The sequence below is a fragment of the Ascidia mentula genome, chromosome 1 (assembly GCF_947561715.1).
Source record: "Ascidia mentula chromosome 1, kaAscMent1.1, whole genome shotgun sequence".
In the NCBI taxonomy this organism is placed as follows: domain Eukaryota; kingdom Metazoa; phylum Chordata; class Ascidiacea; order Phlebobranchia; family Ascidiidae; genus Ascidia; species Ascidia mentula.
Window position 1 is genome coordinate 8,061,583 of NC_138566.1, and position 16,547 is coordinate 8,078,129.

Genomic DNA, 16,547 nt, shown 5'->3' on the forward strand with positions numbered 1-16,547 from the left:
GCAACTTTTACTTACTTGTATGTTGCATTCGATTTCTTCAGTCAAAGTACCATCGCATTTTCCAGCCACGCACGCACGTGACCTGCTTTGGACTCCCCCGCCACATGTAGCGCTGCAGTCACTCCATGGAGAGAAGTCGGAGATAATCGGACAAGGCTGTAACAAAAATTGTATTACATGAAAGAAGCAGAAGAGCCACACTGATCATCAATATTAAGTTACTTTTTAACCTATAGTGAATAATTTGGGTAACTATTTAATGCAAACTGTTGTGAAATTAAGACAAGACTTGTCTTAATAGGCATGTGCCAGTGGCGGTGCGCGGGTTGCCCTGGGCTTTGCGCGCTCTACGCTTGCTTGGGTGGTTGGCTGTGTGCTGTCGCGCACGTGTTCTGTTGGTGTAGTTTTTAGTTCTCGTCCAGGTGTGTGTGCTGTTTTCTTTCGACCAATGTGTTTTTCAGTTGTTCCTCAGTTACAGTGACTTAAAGCCTCATTTAGCAAATAAACAATTAACATCATAACACAAACAAATATATACTTCTCGGATTGCATTAGAGGTAATTTGTTTTCATTTGGACAACTGACTGTCTTTTTAAAAACATATTTTCATCCTAGAAACAGGGTGAACATATTACCTGTGTGTTGCAAGCCCCGAGATCGTCTCCAGGTCCCTCACAGTCATTTTCACCAGGCCTGCCGTTGACACAAACACGTTGTCGTGTGTAACTTCCCCCGTCACATGTGCGCGTACACTGAGACCACGATCCCCAGTGACTCCAGTATGGACAGTTCTACAAAATGTTACCGTTTTGCCAGAAAAGTTCCATTTCTTCTAAAATGCAACAAAAACAACAAAGGGCGCTTTCAAAAAAACTTACTCCGATTTCGCAAATGTCGGTCTCTGTATTTGGTCCTCTACATCCACCCGATTCGCTTGAACAAACTCGAGTCCTGAAAATTTCCCCGAAGCCGCAGGTGGTTGAACAAACGCTCCAGGAACTCCAATCCCCGTAGGTCGGACAATTCTGTCAAATAAATAAGTTTTTTTTTCATTTATTCTTTTAAAAACAACAAAAGACAACAATTGGTTACTGGGAAAACATTATGCTAAAGCGTTGCACAGCTTTATTGCGTTGCAAAGTTAAGACTGACTCGTGGAGTCAACAGCAGCAAAAGAGAAACGCGGCGAAAAAGGCAATTAATCCTCTTCGCTAAAATGCGGTAAAGTGAGCGCTACAATGCCTTAATAGATCAATGCACAACCGTTTCCTTACCACTGAGTTGCAAGTAACGTAATCTACACCGGGACCAATACATCCTGGCACTCCCATGATTCCACCACTGCATGATCTGGTGCGTTCCTGATTGCCACCACCACACGTCTTGCTGCAAGACGACCAATCGCTCCAATTTTCCCAAACTGGGCAAGCCTGCAAAGAATAAACAACAAAATTAGATAAGATGGGTATGTTTTTGTTGAATGTTGAATTGTTGAATAACAGGCGAAACGTCGGTGAATAAAGTTACGTTTTATCTTTGCCAGAAGAACAGATTATTAAGTTACAATATGCCTGGCAGCAACAAAAACATTATAAAGATGGGTATGAGTTGCATGAAGGTAGCTAACGAATAAAACAAGTTTATTGAGTCAAAAATCGGTACCCCTTGGTAGTCACCACGTTGTATTTTAATAACGAGTTGATTTTCTGCCACTGTGTTTAACGACATATGCGCTTACCCTGACGTTGCAGTTTCCTGTTTCTGTGTCGTCACCGTCGCAGAACTGCTCCAAAATAGGATTAGCGTTGAGGCAAGATCTGCTTCTTGATCTGATTCCTCCACCGCAAGACACACTGCACTCTCTCCATGGTGACCAGTACGTCCATCTCGGACAGGGCTAAGGTAACAAGATTTGTTATTTGCAAGCGAAAATAAACGAATGAAACTTGGCAGAGGAAAGTTTACAAAAAAAATTATTATGTAAATATAAGGTTTACAGGCTTCGCAGCCAGGGCATTGCAGCCAAGCTGGAATCAGTATGTAGAAATATGTGTTTGAATTAATGACACGTAATATGTGTAAATTTATTTCCTTTACATTTCATGAAAAAAACGACAGTTGTCTGTAATAGCGCAATTGATTAAACCCGATTTTACCGTTTCGTTGCAGGATTCCTCCTCGCGGCTGTGACCGTTGCATCCACCGAACGAGGTACAAGATCTCGATCTAATCCGAACACCTCCGTCGCAAGTTGCGTCACATACTGACCACGTGACCCATTCTCGCCATACAGGGCACTCCTGCGAAAATGCAAAACAATTTGTTGCAGTAAAAGTGTAACCTGAAAACACTACCGGGCTTATCCACACCAACCTGGGAATTACAAGCAATTTCCTCATAATTCAGTCCGTCGCATCCAGAGTTTCCAGGGCGTCCGTTGATGCATGACCGAGCACGTGACTGGTAGCCGTTACCACAAGATCTCGAGCATTGCGACCATGCATCCCACGATCCCCATTCCGGACAAGCCTGTGGCCACAAACCGATCAGAACCGACATATACGAAGACGTCACTTGCAGGACCCACTTACCCTGTCGTTGCATGTAGCGGAATCCGACGAGCTTCCCGCACATCCAGCTTGTCCGGCTAACCCGTTGATGCACTGACGTGTCCTAGTTGTGCCGCCCGAACCACAGCTTGCACTGCACTGACTCCAGAAACCCCAGCTTGACCAGTAGGGACAGGCCTATAAGTCACGGCAGGTTTTAAAAGTGTAATATGAAACTGTCCATAAACAACCAAAACTTTGCCTAGCGTTCGTACGTTAAACTAAAAATATTTGTGATGACACTGCTAAGAGATTTTAAACAGCGTTTCTACATCTTCACACTTTAGTTTCTGATACAAAGCAATTCAACAAACAACTGAAATCAAGTTGTCACTACGCCTGTAACACCCTACTTACCAAACCATTACAAAACTGGTCGACGGTTGTGGGACCGTGACATCCGTAGTCACCAGGATTACCATTGTTGCAAACTCTGCTGTGAGATCGCCTTCCTCCACCGCATGAAGTTGAACATTCGGTCCAGTTTCCCCAGGCTCCCCAGCTCGGACAATTCTGTGGAGTTCATCGGCGTTTACAGCAAGAAATATTGTATTTCTGTGGAGTTTTGTTTTTACCTGGATCTGGCAGTTTCTCCTGTCCGTGCCTTCGCCTTCACACCCAACTCCAGCAACTCCTTTAATGCACTGTCGGGTTTTCATCTGAATTCCTCCACCGCAGCTAACTGAGCAAGTACTCCACTCAGACCAGTCGTTCCAGAAAGGACAGTTCTAAACAAAAACAACACTTTCATCAAACTACCCGTGACAACAACTGTTTTGCCTTTTTGTTAGATACCTTGCCTTTGAAAAAGCTTATAATGGGGGAAGTTAATAGCGTTAACAATAAAACGGTTTGAAATTCTAAATCCAATACGCAGCACTCACTCCTCTAATGCAGTCCTCAGTCTGTGAGTTTGATCCTTGACATGTGTGATCTTCATTGCCGTTAACACAACTTCGCTCGCGCGTTCTGCTACCACGTCCGCAGTCACTGCTGCATTGAGACCAGTTGACCCATTCGCTCCAATATGCACAAGGCTGATAAAAGTACAATTTGGTGATAAGTGCACGATTCTTTACAAAGCAAGGATAATTGGTAATTAAAATATACAAACAAAAATACATTTTTCCACTTGGCCAAGTGTATTTTACTTAACTTACTCTGCTGTTACATTCTTCTTGTTCCTTTGAGTTGCCTACATCACACCCTATGTCTCCAGGGTAACCGTTCTGGCAATTTCTCTCGCGGCGACGTAAACCTCCGCCACAAGGGGCGCTGCAGCCGGTCCAGTCGCTCCATTCCTCCCAGAGCGGACAATTCTTTGCAACAAAATGTTAATTAAAAACAGTCAAAACCTCAAAAATTGGACATTCACTCATCACAGCTGATTTGCCAATGCCTTGCATATTGTTAAATTTCCATTAAAATACGGCACTGAGACACAATTTTTACAGATATGTCACCTTATTGTTATTGTCCAGTAAACTTTCAAATTTAAATTTTTGTTCAGCGGCAATATCCAAGGACTTTCATTTTTTCTCATTTACATCCGGTTTAGATAAAAAGTATACGTTCAAGACAGCCAAGTGCACATTAAAATATTTCCGCTTTGAAATTACCATCTCATTGCAAAGTCTGCTCATGATTCTAGATCCTTCGCAAGTGAGTTCCAGCAGCGGGTTTTCATTATTACAAGTCCTCACGCGTGTTTTAAGTCCACCGGCGCACGTGACAGAGCAGGTTGTCCACTGCCCCCAGCCAGACCATGTTGGACACGTCTGTAATCAACAAGAGTCGTTACATTGCTTGAAGTTCCTTGAGCTGCATTTTTTTCGAAAACCGGTGCTCACCTCTGAGTTACAGAAATCATCTTGGGTGGTTTCCCCGCTGCATCCAATCACTCCAGGGAATCCGAATTGGCATTCTCGTGTTCTGTGACGTATTGCTCCACCACACGCAACTTCACAGGCGTCCCAAGATGTCCATTGTCTCCACGAAGGGCAAACCTATCATGGGAAAGGGGTAGCACAATTTTAGTTAAATGTACGTTGCAAACTTATTTCGGATATAACCACAAAACACGTATTCGCGTTTGGATAACAAGTTAATACGGAATACCAACATATGACAACAATAAGTAGTTGTTTTATTACCAGGAGGAAAGTTTGTTTTGTTTACCTGGTCGTTGCAACTTTCCAGCTGGTTGAGGTTTCCTTCGCACGTCTGTTCAAACAGAGTGTTGTCATTGATACAAAGACGGGATCGTGACCGTGTTCCGCTTCCGCATGTTTCCGTGCATTGGCTCCAAGAACTCCACTCGGTGAGGTAGGGACAATACTTCGTAATCACAACATAATTGCATTGAAATTCCATTATATTTTAAAAAGGTACAAAACGACTTGACTATAGCGTGGGTAAATTGGCATATAATAGAAATAACACCAAAGCTGCTCTGATGAGACATATTATGTTGAAACAGTGGCCCTGTCTGCACCTCACTGTAAATATGTCGCGTCAATAAAAACTAAACTTACTCCTCTGATGCAGGATTCCTCCATATATGCAGGACCATTGCATCCCGGTTCTCCGATCACTCCATCAGCACAATCTCTCGATCTTCTTCTGGTTCCGCGACCACAAGTCTGACTGCACTGCGACCACGCTGTCCATCCCAACCAAGACGGGCAGTTCTGCTCAAACATTTAGTTGAATTCACCGAACTGCAACGCAACTCAGCAAAGTGTGAAAAGCTTAGAATTGATAACCTTGAATAGAAAAGCCATGTCCAGCAAACTAGCTTTGGCTTTTCTGTTTAAAGTTCTAAACTCCAAGCTTTTCGTACATTGGTCGCCGTTATGAAGTATTTACCGTGCGAAAACTTCGCAGGCCTGAACATTCACATATTAAATTGGCCAAGACAAAGTCTAATGCCACTGTACAGGTTTGCCACTGTACCTTGACGTAGGAAAGCATATTTCCGTGTTAAAAAATAGTGAAACGAACGTAGCTCAGCAGTTTGGTTACATTTTGAATCGTAACACAGCGCATTGACGACAAAAAAACATAAAATCCCTGACAACACTTTAGTGAAACAGGTAGCAGCGGTTATTACCTCGGTGCTGCAATTGCGATACTGATCCCTGGATCCGGGACAGGGCATGCCTCCCCTCGCAATGCATACACGAATTCGGCGACTCGATCCCCCACCACAAGAGGCGCTACAAGCCTGCCATTGTCCCCACTCGGCCCAAGATGGACAAAGCTGCAAATTAAACAAGAGCATGATTCAATGTTGATGGAAAACCGTGCAAGCCACATTATGTACGAGTTAAACAAACCTGCGTAGCACAAACTTGAATATCGTCGGCGTTCCCTGAGCAAGTAAGGCCGCCTGACCCATCGTTGACACAAGTTCGTGAGCGAGATCTTGTTCCGGACCCGCATTTGACGCTGCACCCACTCCAAGTCGTCCAAGTACTCCAGTATGGACAAACCTGAACCAATTTATAAAATGGTTAAAGAACATGCACTCGTGTATTTTCTTGTATTTGAAAACTGGCAAGGTTTGCTTTTAGCCAAACTTACGTGACCGTTGCAGAATCTCTCTTCGCTTGCGGGGCCGTAACAACCGTCGCCAAGAGGTCCACCATTTACGCAGATACGTGACCTGGCCATGACGCCTCCACCACAAACTTCACTGCAGTTGCTGAACGGAGACCATTCCGACCAAAAGGGACAAGCCTTCGAAGAGTTGACACGTGTTATAAAAATGAAACGGGTCAGGAATTCGTCGCACTGCACTTACTCCCAGAGGACAATTTGACATCTCTCTTGCAGGATTAGGACAGCCCGGACCTCCAGCGACTCCGTTAATGCAGTTTCGCTCTCTGTAGCGGTTTGCTTCACCGCATGTTGTGTTGCAGCTGCTCCATTGCGACCAGAACGTCCAGTAAGGACAGTGCTGAAATATGATTGTAAATTAGTATGGATAATAAATACGTCTAGGCGGTCCTGCCTTTTAAAAAATTAAGTGTAAATAATCAAGGTTTATGTAAGCGCAGTGTTTTCAGTGGTGGTTGTAGGACAAATCTAGCCTTGAATGGTAACATACCCCTCGCACACAAAGCTCTTCATCGTCAATATGACCGATGCAACCTCGTACGCCCACATCACCGTTGATGCAGTTGCGGGATCTGCTTCGCTTGCCTTGGCCACAAGTCACCGTGCAAGCCGACCATTCTGACCAATTAGAGAATTCCGGGCACGCCTGAAAAAGGAAAGCAAGCATAAACTCAACAAGATGAATTTCTCTATCCACAGTCGAAAGACCCACGGAGAAGAAAAGGCTTTTATTACAGAACAAAAGATTAGTAGAAATACCTGCTCGTTACAAGATGCAGTGAGCTCACGTGAATCTGTACATCCCACCATCCCGAAAGAACCGAAGACACATCTTCGTACTCGAGAAGTTGATCCGCCTCCACATGAGCGACTGCACGATGACCAAGATCCCCACTCACTGTACGTCGGGCAGTTCTGGGACATATGACGTGTCACACGGTAATTGTACTTTCCAAGAGGACTTTTTCGAAAACCCGAAAACTTGTCACAAAATTAGTCTAATCAACTCATATGCCACAATTGCTGTAGAGGCAGGAACTCTATTTTTGGCAATCTCGTTGTATCGGTAAAAAACCTGCATTGTTCTTTTCGTTGGCCTGAACTAACCTTGTCGTTACATGCTTGATCTTCCAACAAAGCGCCGATGCATCCAATCTCGCCAACTTCGCCGTTCACGCAAATTCGAGCTCGTTCCTGGGATCCACCTCCGCACGTGACTCCACACGCTCCCCACTGACTCCACGGAGAGAAGTAGGGGCAAGCCTAAAGACGACAAGCCATCAGTTGTACAACACAGACGAAATACCAGCACATAACAAAACTTGAAACATGTCAAGAATTATCGTATGTGCTTTCACACTCCTGCTGGCCAGTTCTGTTAGAGATTTTTGTACGCGGAGCGGGCTTAAGGCAGGAGTGAGCTTTTTATCGGTTTTTAATCCCCCCTTTGTGTTTTTTTTTCACAATTACTGATGGCACTGTTTATCCAAATGTATTTGTCTGTTAGAAAGCCGACCGCTTTTATCGTCGGAAAGTAACGTTTTCAATTAAGGTCAGTGTTTCCCAATCAACAAATAATGTAGCTCTGTTTAGGGTATAGCTTCAAAAAAAATTGGGAATATGTGGTGTATGGCAAAAGGTCGAAATCGTTGTTGGGAAAGAATGGGGATTGATCTGGAATTAGTTAACAAAAATGTCCAGAAAGAAAGAAGGGTTTTGAGTTGTTTTTAGGACGTACTCAGACTATCATCAAAAGGGTATACTATCAAAATTTTAGAGTCTTGGTTGCGTACCTGTCCGTTACAGTATTCGTCTTCTTCAATGGCACCAACGCATCCTCTATCATTAGGTTCGCCATCCATACAGATTCTTGTATGAGTTCGAGTACCTCCGCCACAGGTGGCGCTACACGATCCCCATTCCGTCCATTGCGACCAAGACGGACAAGGCTGCCAAAAAAAAGCAGGTGTTTATTTATCTATCGTATGTGACCCGTACTAAGGAGACGACGTTCGAAACAAAATTCAGCAAAATTCGATCAATCTCACCGAGTTATTGCAAGTTCTTTCCTCGACGGGTGCCCCCTCACAATCCACCTCAGATATTCCATATTCACATTTTCTTTTACGTGATTGGTCGCCCCCGCCACATGTAACACTACACTTGCTCCAGTTCGACCACTCCGTGTAAAACGAACATTCCTGCGCAATTCGCGTTTTGAATTTATTCAAAGAGGCTTCTTGGACGTGATGATGTGTGCATTGATTTTCTCAGAGAAACATTAGTTTTTCAATGTACACTTACGATAAGTTACAATCAAAGAAACTTGCCTTTCAGTTTGAACTAATGATTGCTTGTTTGTTAACAATAAAATTTTAGGTATGTGGGGGCCAGCGTTTGTGACGTAATGTCAGGTTTTGTGAAATAAATGTACACTAACTTTTGCAATCGGACAAATACATTACTATAAACACAAAAAAAATACTACAAAAAACTGTACTGTATGTAAACCAACACTTAGGAACAAAGGCAATTATAATGTATTGTTATCAGCAACTCACGCCAACGACGCAATCTTCAAAGTCCTCAGTTGCACCGACGCAATCACCGATAACTCCCGGCGTTTCACTCGAACACACTCTGGCCCTCAGGCGATTTCCGCGTCCGCATGAAACACTACAAATCGACCATGCTCCCCAACCGTTCCAAGCCGCACATTCCTACAAAGCAGTTTACAACCCGGTAGTAACGTTGCAATTGTCACAAATCAATAACGGGGATGTTTGAGCAAAGAGTTGAAGGTCAAATTTAAGTTGAAGGTCAAGTTCAAGTTCAAGGTCAAATTCTAGTTCAAATATATGACGGAAGTTTTTAATTGTGTCTTTCGGAAATTATTTTTTGTCGATTATGTTATCCATTGTATCATGATCAATTTTCAAACGGTCCGATCTCAGCGTACGAATAACTTAGCAAATACTACAGGCAGCTAAGAAAACGTCCTTTTTATGGAACACATTAAATTTTTGATTTGTCATTGAGGCAGTTTCAACATAAATAACATACGCCATCGTTGCAGCTTTCCATGTCGTCACTGTTTCCAGAACACCCAAGGAAATGACTTTCATCCACCTTATTACATACACGTGACCTGCTTCGATAACCTCCGCCACAATCTTTAGAGCATTCATTCCACGATTGCCAGTTTGACCAAGTAGGACAACTCTGCACAAAAAGTGATATCATTATATATTGTGAAAACGTTTATCGAGTTTAATTTTTCCGATATTTCGCTTTTTGTATTATTTTGCTTTGTGCTGTTTACTTTCATTTTGTTATTTTCTTTGCACGATACGCACTCACACAACCCCATACAAACTTACAAAACTGTTACAATTTTCCACTTCGGTCGACAATCCTTCCTCGCATGTGAGAACGTCTACACTGTTAACACAAACTCTGCTTCTGGATCGGCTTCCACCGCCACATCTCTGTGTGCAGGAGCTCCAAAATCCCCACAGAGTCCAAAAAGGACAAGCCTGTATAAAGCATTAGCGTTTACTGATCAAGATCGTTGCACAGGTATTGACCAGGCATTTTTTAGATTTACGAAAAGTTAACGTTTATGCGCAATATCACATGACTGAATACTGCAGTTGCAAAATTCAAACATTTCTTACGTTTCCGTTGCAGAACTTTTGTTCCACATACGAACCGACACACCCTTGTTGTCCAGCCATGCCGTTCTGGCATTCCCTTCTGTGGGTTTGAATTCCTCCACCACAAGGAGCGCTACAACCACTCCAATTCTCCCAAGTTGACCAGGTCGGACAAACCTACATATAACGATTTTTTTAAGTGTTTGTATTTTCTTCGAACCCGTTTTCCCTGAAGCGTTTTCAAACTGGCGATGCCATTTAGGCAAAATTATAATATTTCTGTGATACTTCGAATAATAAAAGATCGCACTAACGCTGATAGTCTGCAACCGTTGTGAGTAATTTTGGATTTTCTAAAGCGTTTGGGTTTAAAAAATATTTATAAGTTAGAGAAAAAGGTATGTGTCTAGCGTATGGTGATGAGTATTATGAAAAAAAACATGTTCTTCTTTACTCATATGATATATTATTGGGCAACACGTTTACTGGCCAACAAATATACGCGGAATCAAGTTAACATAAAAACGTACGTTTCCGCCGCAAACACCGATGGCAGAAGAGAGTCCTTCACATCCCACATCACCGGCGTTTCCTCCCACACAAACTCTGTATCTTGTGTAAGTTCCAACTTCACCACACGATCTGCTGCACGTTCCCCACTCCGACCAATCAGTCCAATACGCACATTCCTGCACGACAAAAACTGGTTGATAGTTCAAACTACCTTTCCATTAAAACGCCGGAATCATTTTGTTGAGTGGAAACTAATCATCTGGTTTTAAAGTAAGTCATTGTGAAGGAATCGGTTAGAATTGACGATTGTCGCCGGAGCTTAAAATAAGTGGAAACAAAGTGGCAAAACTCACCCCACGAACGCAGCTGATTGTTCGTGCTTCAGTTGAAGTATTGAAGCAGCCGATACCCGAACAACTTCTTGATCTAAATCTCGTTCCACGACCGCAGGTTACAGAACAGTCGCTGTATTCAGACCACAAAGACCACGTGGGGCACGCCTAAACCGGAATGATTGGTTTTATAAATCATCGCCCAATAAGGTAAATTCAAGAGCCTCAGCCTATGTGTAACTACACTCCGCTGAATCCCCAACACAGGCTTTTTCACTTTATTGCAATGTTCAAGACTCAATTACAATAAACATTTGAAACCAAAAAGCAAAAATTAATTACACATTGCACCATAGTGCATCGTCGTTACCTGGACGTTGCACTCATTGCTTTCGATATACGATCCTTCACAACCGAGTGAACCAAGCCCGCCATTGACACAAGTCCTAAACCTGAATGTCCGACCTCCACCGCATGAGGCGCTACAGCCGTCCCATTCCTCCCAGGGGGCCCATGTCGGACAATCCTAAAACAATCGAAATTTTACTTTCGTCAATGCCAGGTGTTACATGAGATGAAGTCATACCTGGGAGTTACATGCAAGCTCCTCTGCTGTTGGACCTTCGCATCCCAGCTGACCCGCCTGACCATTCAAACACATTCGGGACCTTAATCTGACACCGCCGCCGCACGTGGCGCTGCAGTGACGCCATGGGTTCCACGCACTCCAAAACACGCAGGCCTGTGGAACAAACAGCAAGATGTGAAGAGTGAAAATATTGACGTAACTTCCGCTTTGTGTTGTAATATGGAAGATACTTATTTAACATATTGTGGTACAACAACACATTCAAAATGATGATTGGCAGAACTAGAACGGAGGCTGTTTATCTCACATTGCATGTAGAAATTCTAAGCATTACATTTATCGTCGTGGCAAACTATGTGTGAGCGATGTACAACCGTGATAACATAACTTACGTCCGAGTTGCAAGTCTGATAACCCGACGAGGGACCCGGACAACCAGCCGCTTCCTCTCCATCGATCACACAAACGCGCGAGTGAGATTGAATTCCACCTCCGCACTGTGCGCTGCAATCACTCCACGTTTCCCAAGCCGACCAAGTGGGGCAAGACTAAAGAAAGTTGAAGTTTACTTTCGTCGACAAGGTTTACAAGAAAGACAAGTTCAATGCCAAAGTTGACATACGGACTGCATAATAAAAGCGACACGCAGAAGCCAAAATTTTGGGCATGTTTTGTTTCAAAAGCACCAGATGAAAGGCTGTGCAGTACAAAAGATTTACTTCACAATGTTTGTGTGGCTCGTTGGTCTAGGGGTATGATTCTCGCTTCGGGTGCGAGATGTCCCGGGTTCAATTCCCGGACGAGCCCTTTTTTGTTCGAACTGCCGCATGCATTACAATTCACGCTCAATTAACGCAACTTACCCCGGCCTCACAATCTTCTCTTTCGCCAAGTTCGCCTTCATGGCAGCCAATATTTCCGAAGACTCCGTACAAGCAGGTACGGACATGTGACCTCACACCACGACCACAGGTGGCGCTACACGACGACCACTCGGACCAGTCGGCAAACATCGGACAATCCTAAATAAATTTTCAACAATGTTACAACATCAGTATCAGAAACAGCTTTTTCGTTTTAATTATGACAGAATGTGCTTAAATATTTGCAACACCGACAACTTAAACCAACGTGAATTACATTTTTTCCAACTTACCTGCACGTTGCAAAATCCAGTTTGCTCGGTGACTCCTCTACACCCAGCCTCACCCGGTTGTCCGTTGTTGCAGGTTCGTGTGTGGGTTCGTTGCCCACCACCACATGTCGCTGTACATTCGCTCCACTCGCCCCAATTGTTCCAGTAAGGACATGACTTCAATGAAAAACAACATATTTACTACATGTAGCATGAAAAATGGTTTATGATTTTATAGGTTAAGTTGGTTTATTCAACTACAGTTTTGCATGCAAGTATTGTTTGTCTTAAACAGCGTCTTGGTGTCGCTGGTAGAATGAAAATTCTCAGTTGAGAGATAGAATCAAGGAACCTGTCTTCAAGAAATATCGGATTCCTTAAACGCTTTTCTTTTCCACTAACTTGTATCACTATATCTGAAGTATTAACGGCTCGTTGGTCTAGGGGTATGATTCTCGCTTCGGGTGCGAGAGGTCCCGGGTTCAATTCCCGGACGAGCCCGAACACTTTTCACACGCATAACCAACTGCGTTAACTATTCTGCACATGTTATGGCACTGATGACAACATTTCACAACAAACCTGTGAATTGCAGGAAACACTTTGCACGAAATCTCCAGTACAACCGACCATTCCCCGATCTCCGTTCACACAATATCTCACTCTGCTCTGTTTTCCTCCGCCGCAAGTTCGGGAACAGCCAGTCCACTCTTTCCAATCTCCCCACGTCGGACATTGCTTGGCAACAAATACATTTTTGTGAAGATTCATTATCTTGTTGTTGTACCAAGTTGCGCCGTACTTAATTTAGACGTAAAATTTTATAATATAATAGGCAAATGAAATAAACAACCCATAAAGAATACCCTTATTATGCATGTCGACGCTTCTGAAACTTCGTTGGAACAACCGTCATCGCCAACGTCGCCGTAAAGACAAGTTCTCGAATGAGTTCGAACTCCTTCTCCACAAGAAGACGAGCAAACTGACCACTGACCCCAGACAGACCAAGTGGGACAAGGCTACAAAAAGGCGTATATTCAGATGTCAGTGCAATGCGAAATGTTTCACTAAACGTGGCAGGGAAAAACATTATACGCTTACCGTGGGATTGCAGAAGTCCTCTCGTCGACTGACTCCCACGCATGTGCGTCCCTCTCCAGCTCCAATGCAGGTTCTGGTTAAAACTCTTACGCCTCCACCACACGACGCCGAACAAGCGACAAATTCAGACCAAGAAGACCAAACAGGACAGTCCTAATATATCAAGTTAAAAGCGCGTAAGACCTTAATTTGTATCATTATAAAACCTAGGACTTGTAATATATTAAGTCACTTACAAATATGTTGCATTCCCCGAGCATTGTATCTTCGCCAGGGCAACCGGCCTCGTCGTTTCCAACGTTGATGCAGATTCGCATGCGCTCCTGTATTCCTCCGCCGCACGTGTTGGAACAAGCCGTCCAATATCCCCAGTGAGACCAGGTTGGACAAGCCTGAGCAAACATATATAAGTGGAAGCGCTTGAAGATATGCTTGAAACAATTGAACAACTAAAAATTGTGCATGTTGTTAATTAAAAGATTGCCAAAATTTGACGTAAAAATCATGACAAGATCTTGGATTGTAGTCTTACCAATCTTTTTCCGCAAAAATGGTCAGCTGACTACTGTTAAGTTAGGAAACCACTAAACTTCGAGTAAACAAATCCTTACATTTCCGTAACAAGGCTCCTCTACAGTTCTGTAACCTCTGCACCCAACGCTGGGGATGTTATTTCGCAGACAAATACGGGAATGAGATCGGACGCCGACTCCACATGTGACAGAACAAGATGACCACGTGGACCAGTCAGTCCAAGTAGCGCAAGTCTGCAGAAAACACAAACATGAAACATGGTTCGGATTCCCTAAATTCGGTACGGGTTTATAAGTTAACTCTTATGTACCTCTCCTACACATGCTATTTCGTCCTTCTCCGGTCCATCGCAGCCTTCGTCACCAGCGTAACCGTTCAAACATGTCCTGTTACGCGCCTGTCTTCCAACACCACAGTCAACACTGCATTCGCCAAATTCTCCCCATTGACTCCACGTCGGACAATCCTTCAAAAATATCAAGCGACTCAATGTCACAAAATATTGCAAGCAATTTGACCCGGGAACGTTGGCTTTCTTTGGGTGCATTCGTTTAAACTATATCTGCACCACTACAATTACAACAAACTTCAATAATTTTTCGACAAAAAGGAAAAATACCTGCAGGTTGCAGTTGACAGTCATTATTTGGTTTCCTTCACAGTCGTTCAAACCCCTTCTACCGTTCACACAAAGTCGCAACCTGGATCGACTTCCGCCGCCACATGAGGCGCTACAACCTTGCCATGAAGCCCACGGTGACCAGAACGGACAAGCCTGTTGAACGCACACAAAAAACAAAGATAATTAACTATTGTGGATTGCAATGCAATATGCTTTAAAATTTTACTTATGCTTCTACATTGCGGAACTAGCATAAACTTGTATTACATGGTTTGCTGTGGAATCGCCTGCCGCTAACGTTTATTTATTGCCGGTCACCGTTCGTAAGTCGAAACAAAACGAGACTCACCCCAACGTTGCAAGATTCCGATTCAGAGTCAGAACCCATGCATCCGTATTGTCCAGGTACTCCGTTGCTGCAAGCGCGAACACGGGAACGTGACGCAACACTTCCGCAACTCTCCGAACAACTCGTCCAATCACCCCAGCTTGACCAGACAGGACACGGCTGCACATTCACTCAAATTTATTATTGTTCTGATGGTTAAAAGACAGATATGTCATCGTACAAACCTGTAGGTTGCAGGTGTCTTCATTCATGGAGTGACCTAAGCATCCAACTTCACCGGCGTAGCCGTTGTCACACGATCGCTTCTGTCGTCTTACTCCGCCACCACAAGTCGAACTGCAATCACTCCACGAAGTCCACACCGACCAAGATGGGCAAACCTAAACGGAAAAGTCATTTGATGACTATGATATTTTCAACAAATATTCAGAACAATAATGCTGGCATCTGTTACGTGAAACACAGATATGTTTTATTTACTTGAGACGTTTTAAAAACGACTCATCCCATCATCAGTTAAATGCGCAATGTGTTTTAACAGAACACTGCCTGAATATAACAAACACCGAAAACACGAACCTTGTCGTTGCAAATTTCCACCATTGAGTCGTCACCTTCACATCCTCCTTCGCCGAACTCGTTGAGACACATTCGCATTCTCGACCTTTCCCCTCTGCCACACGTGACTGAGCAATCTCGCCACGGAGTCCATTTGGACCATTCTGGACATTTCTGAATAATGAAATATTGGTTTAGCATACAAAAGCCTCAAATCTATACTTTTTCCATTTACAAAAAAAAACGAAGATCATTTTAACGTTAATTTTACCCTGTTTCTGATGCGGTGGTTTTAATATAGCAACAAAATATATGATGTTGTCTTTTTAAACCAAAAAAAAGCAGAGTCGGTTTGTATTCAATTTCAAAATTTAAGTGAAGAAACTGGTTGTTGAAATCCCATCTTACATGTTCGTTGCACTTGAGCGTTTCAACAGACGGGCCGAGCTCAGTACAGTCGGCGCCGATAGGTAAACAAGTTCGTGTCCTTGTTTGACTTCCACCTCCACACGATGCTGAACACGAAACATATTCCGTCCAATCGGCCCAGTGAGGGCAGTCCTGAAACACGAAACAAAAACCCCTGTAGAGTCAAACACATTCTTTTGTCCCGAGGCTAAACCTCGGTCTCTTCATTCGCTGAACGTTGTCGATCCTTGGTACTGACCTGAACTTGGCAAATGTCGCTTTGTTTGTCAAGCCCGTAACAAAAAGATTCGTCGTTTTCGTCCTTGACGCAGATTCTGGTTCGTTCGCGTATTCCCTGACCGCATTGAGCGTTGCAAGACGACCACTCGACCCAACTGGTCCACGTGGGACATGACTATGATAACAAAATTTCAATATTTTACTCCATACAACAAATATTCTGAACCGTTTAATTACAAAAGAACTGATTTCGCGGAGAATAATATTTCTTACTACA

General features: G+C 43.5%; 1 protein-coding gene and 2 non-coding genes across 3 annotated transcripts in view; 2 read left to right on the top strand and 1 right to left on the bottom strand.

Annotated features, from left to right (window-relative positions):
• Positions 1-16,547, bottom strand: part of LOC145905832 (uncharacterized) — a 56,401-nt gene that overhangs the window by 23,115 nt on the left and 16,739 nt on the right. Inside the window, 48 exon segments of the mRNA XM_082993171.1 lie at positions 16-156; positions 636-791; positions 879-1,025; positions 1,275-1,430; positions 1,739-1,897; positions 2,157-2,300; positions 2,374-2,529; positions 2,592-2,747; positions 2,967-3,122; positions 3,185-3,337; positions 3,494-3,646; positions 3,770-3,928; positions 4,229-4,387; positions 4,460-4,615; positions 4,788-4,946; positions 5,144-5,299; positions 5,722-5,871; positions 5,948-6,103; positions 6,195-6,350; positions 6,415-6,570; positions 6,721-6,876; positions 6,990-7,145; positions 7,338-7,493; positions 8,024-8,179; positions 8,279-8,431; positions 8,792-8,950; positions 9,294-9,452; positions 9,611-9,766; positions 9,908-10,063; positions 10,417-10,575; positions 10,753-10,899; positions 11,102-11,257; positions 11,318-11,473; positions 11,713-11,868; positions 12,184-12,342; positions 12,477-12,632; positions 13,038-13,193; positions 13,322-13,477; positions 13,560-13,712; positions 13,796-13,951; positions 14,171-14,326; positions 14,404-14,559; positions 14,713-14,868; positions 15,065-15,223; positions 15,289-15,444; positions 15,644-15,796; positions 16,031-16,183; positions 16,296-16,445. Coding sequence (XP_082849297.1) covers positions 16-156; positions 636-791; positions 879-1,025; positions 1,275-1,430; positions 1,739-1,897; positions 2,157-2,300; positions 2,374-2,529; positions 2,592-2,747; positions 2,967-3,122; positions 3,185-3,337; positions 3,494-3,646; positions 3,770-3,928; positions 4,229-4,387; positions 4,460-4,615; positions 4,788-4,946; positions 5,144-5,299; positions 5,722-5,871; positions 5,948-6,103; positions 6,195-6,350; positions 6,415-6,570; positions 6,721-6,876; positions 6,990-7,145; positions 7,338-7,493; positions 8,024-8,179; positions 8,279-8,431; positions 8,792-8,950; positions 9,294-9,452; positions 9,611-9,766; positions 9,908-10,063; positions 10,417-10,575; positions 10,753-10,899; positions 11,102-11,257; positions 11,318-11,473; positions 11,713-11,868; positions 12,184-12,342; positions 12,477-12,632; positions 13,038-13,193; positions 13,322-13,477; positions 13,560-13,712; positions 13,796-13,951; positions 14,171-14,326; positions 14,404-14,559; positions 14,713-14,868; positions 15,065-15,223; positions 15,289-15,444; positions 15,644-15,796; positions 16,031-16,183; positions 16,296-16,445 — 7,440 coding nt within the window.
• On the top strand, positions 12,056-12,127 carry Trnap-cgg (transfer RNA proline (anticodon CGG)). The gene has a single exon. It is a non-coding gene; the product is annotated as a tRNA-Pro (tRNA).
• Positions 12,885-12,956, top strand: Trnap-cgg (transfer RNA proline (anticodon CGG)). The gene has a single exon. It is a non-coding gene; the product is annotated as a tRNA-Pro (tRNA).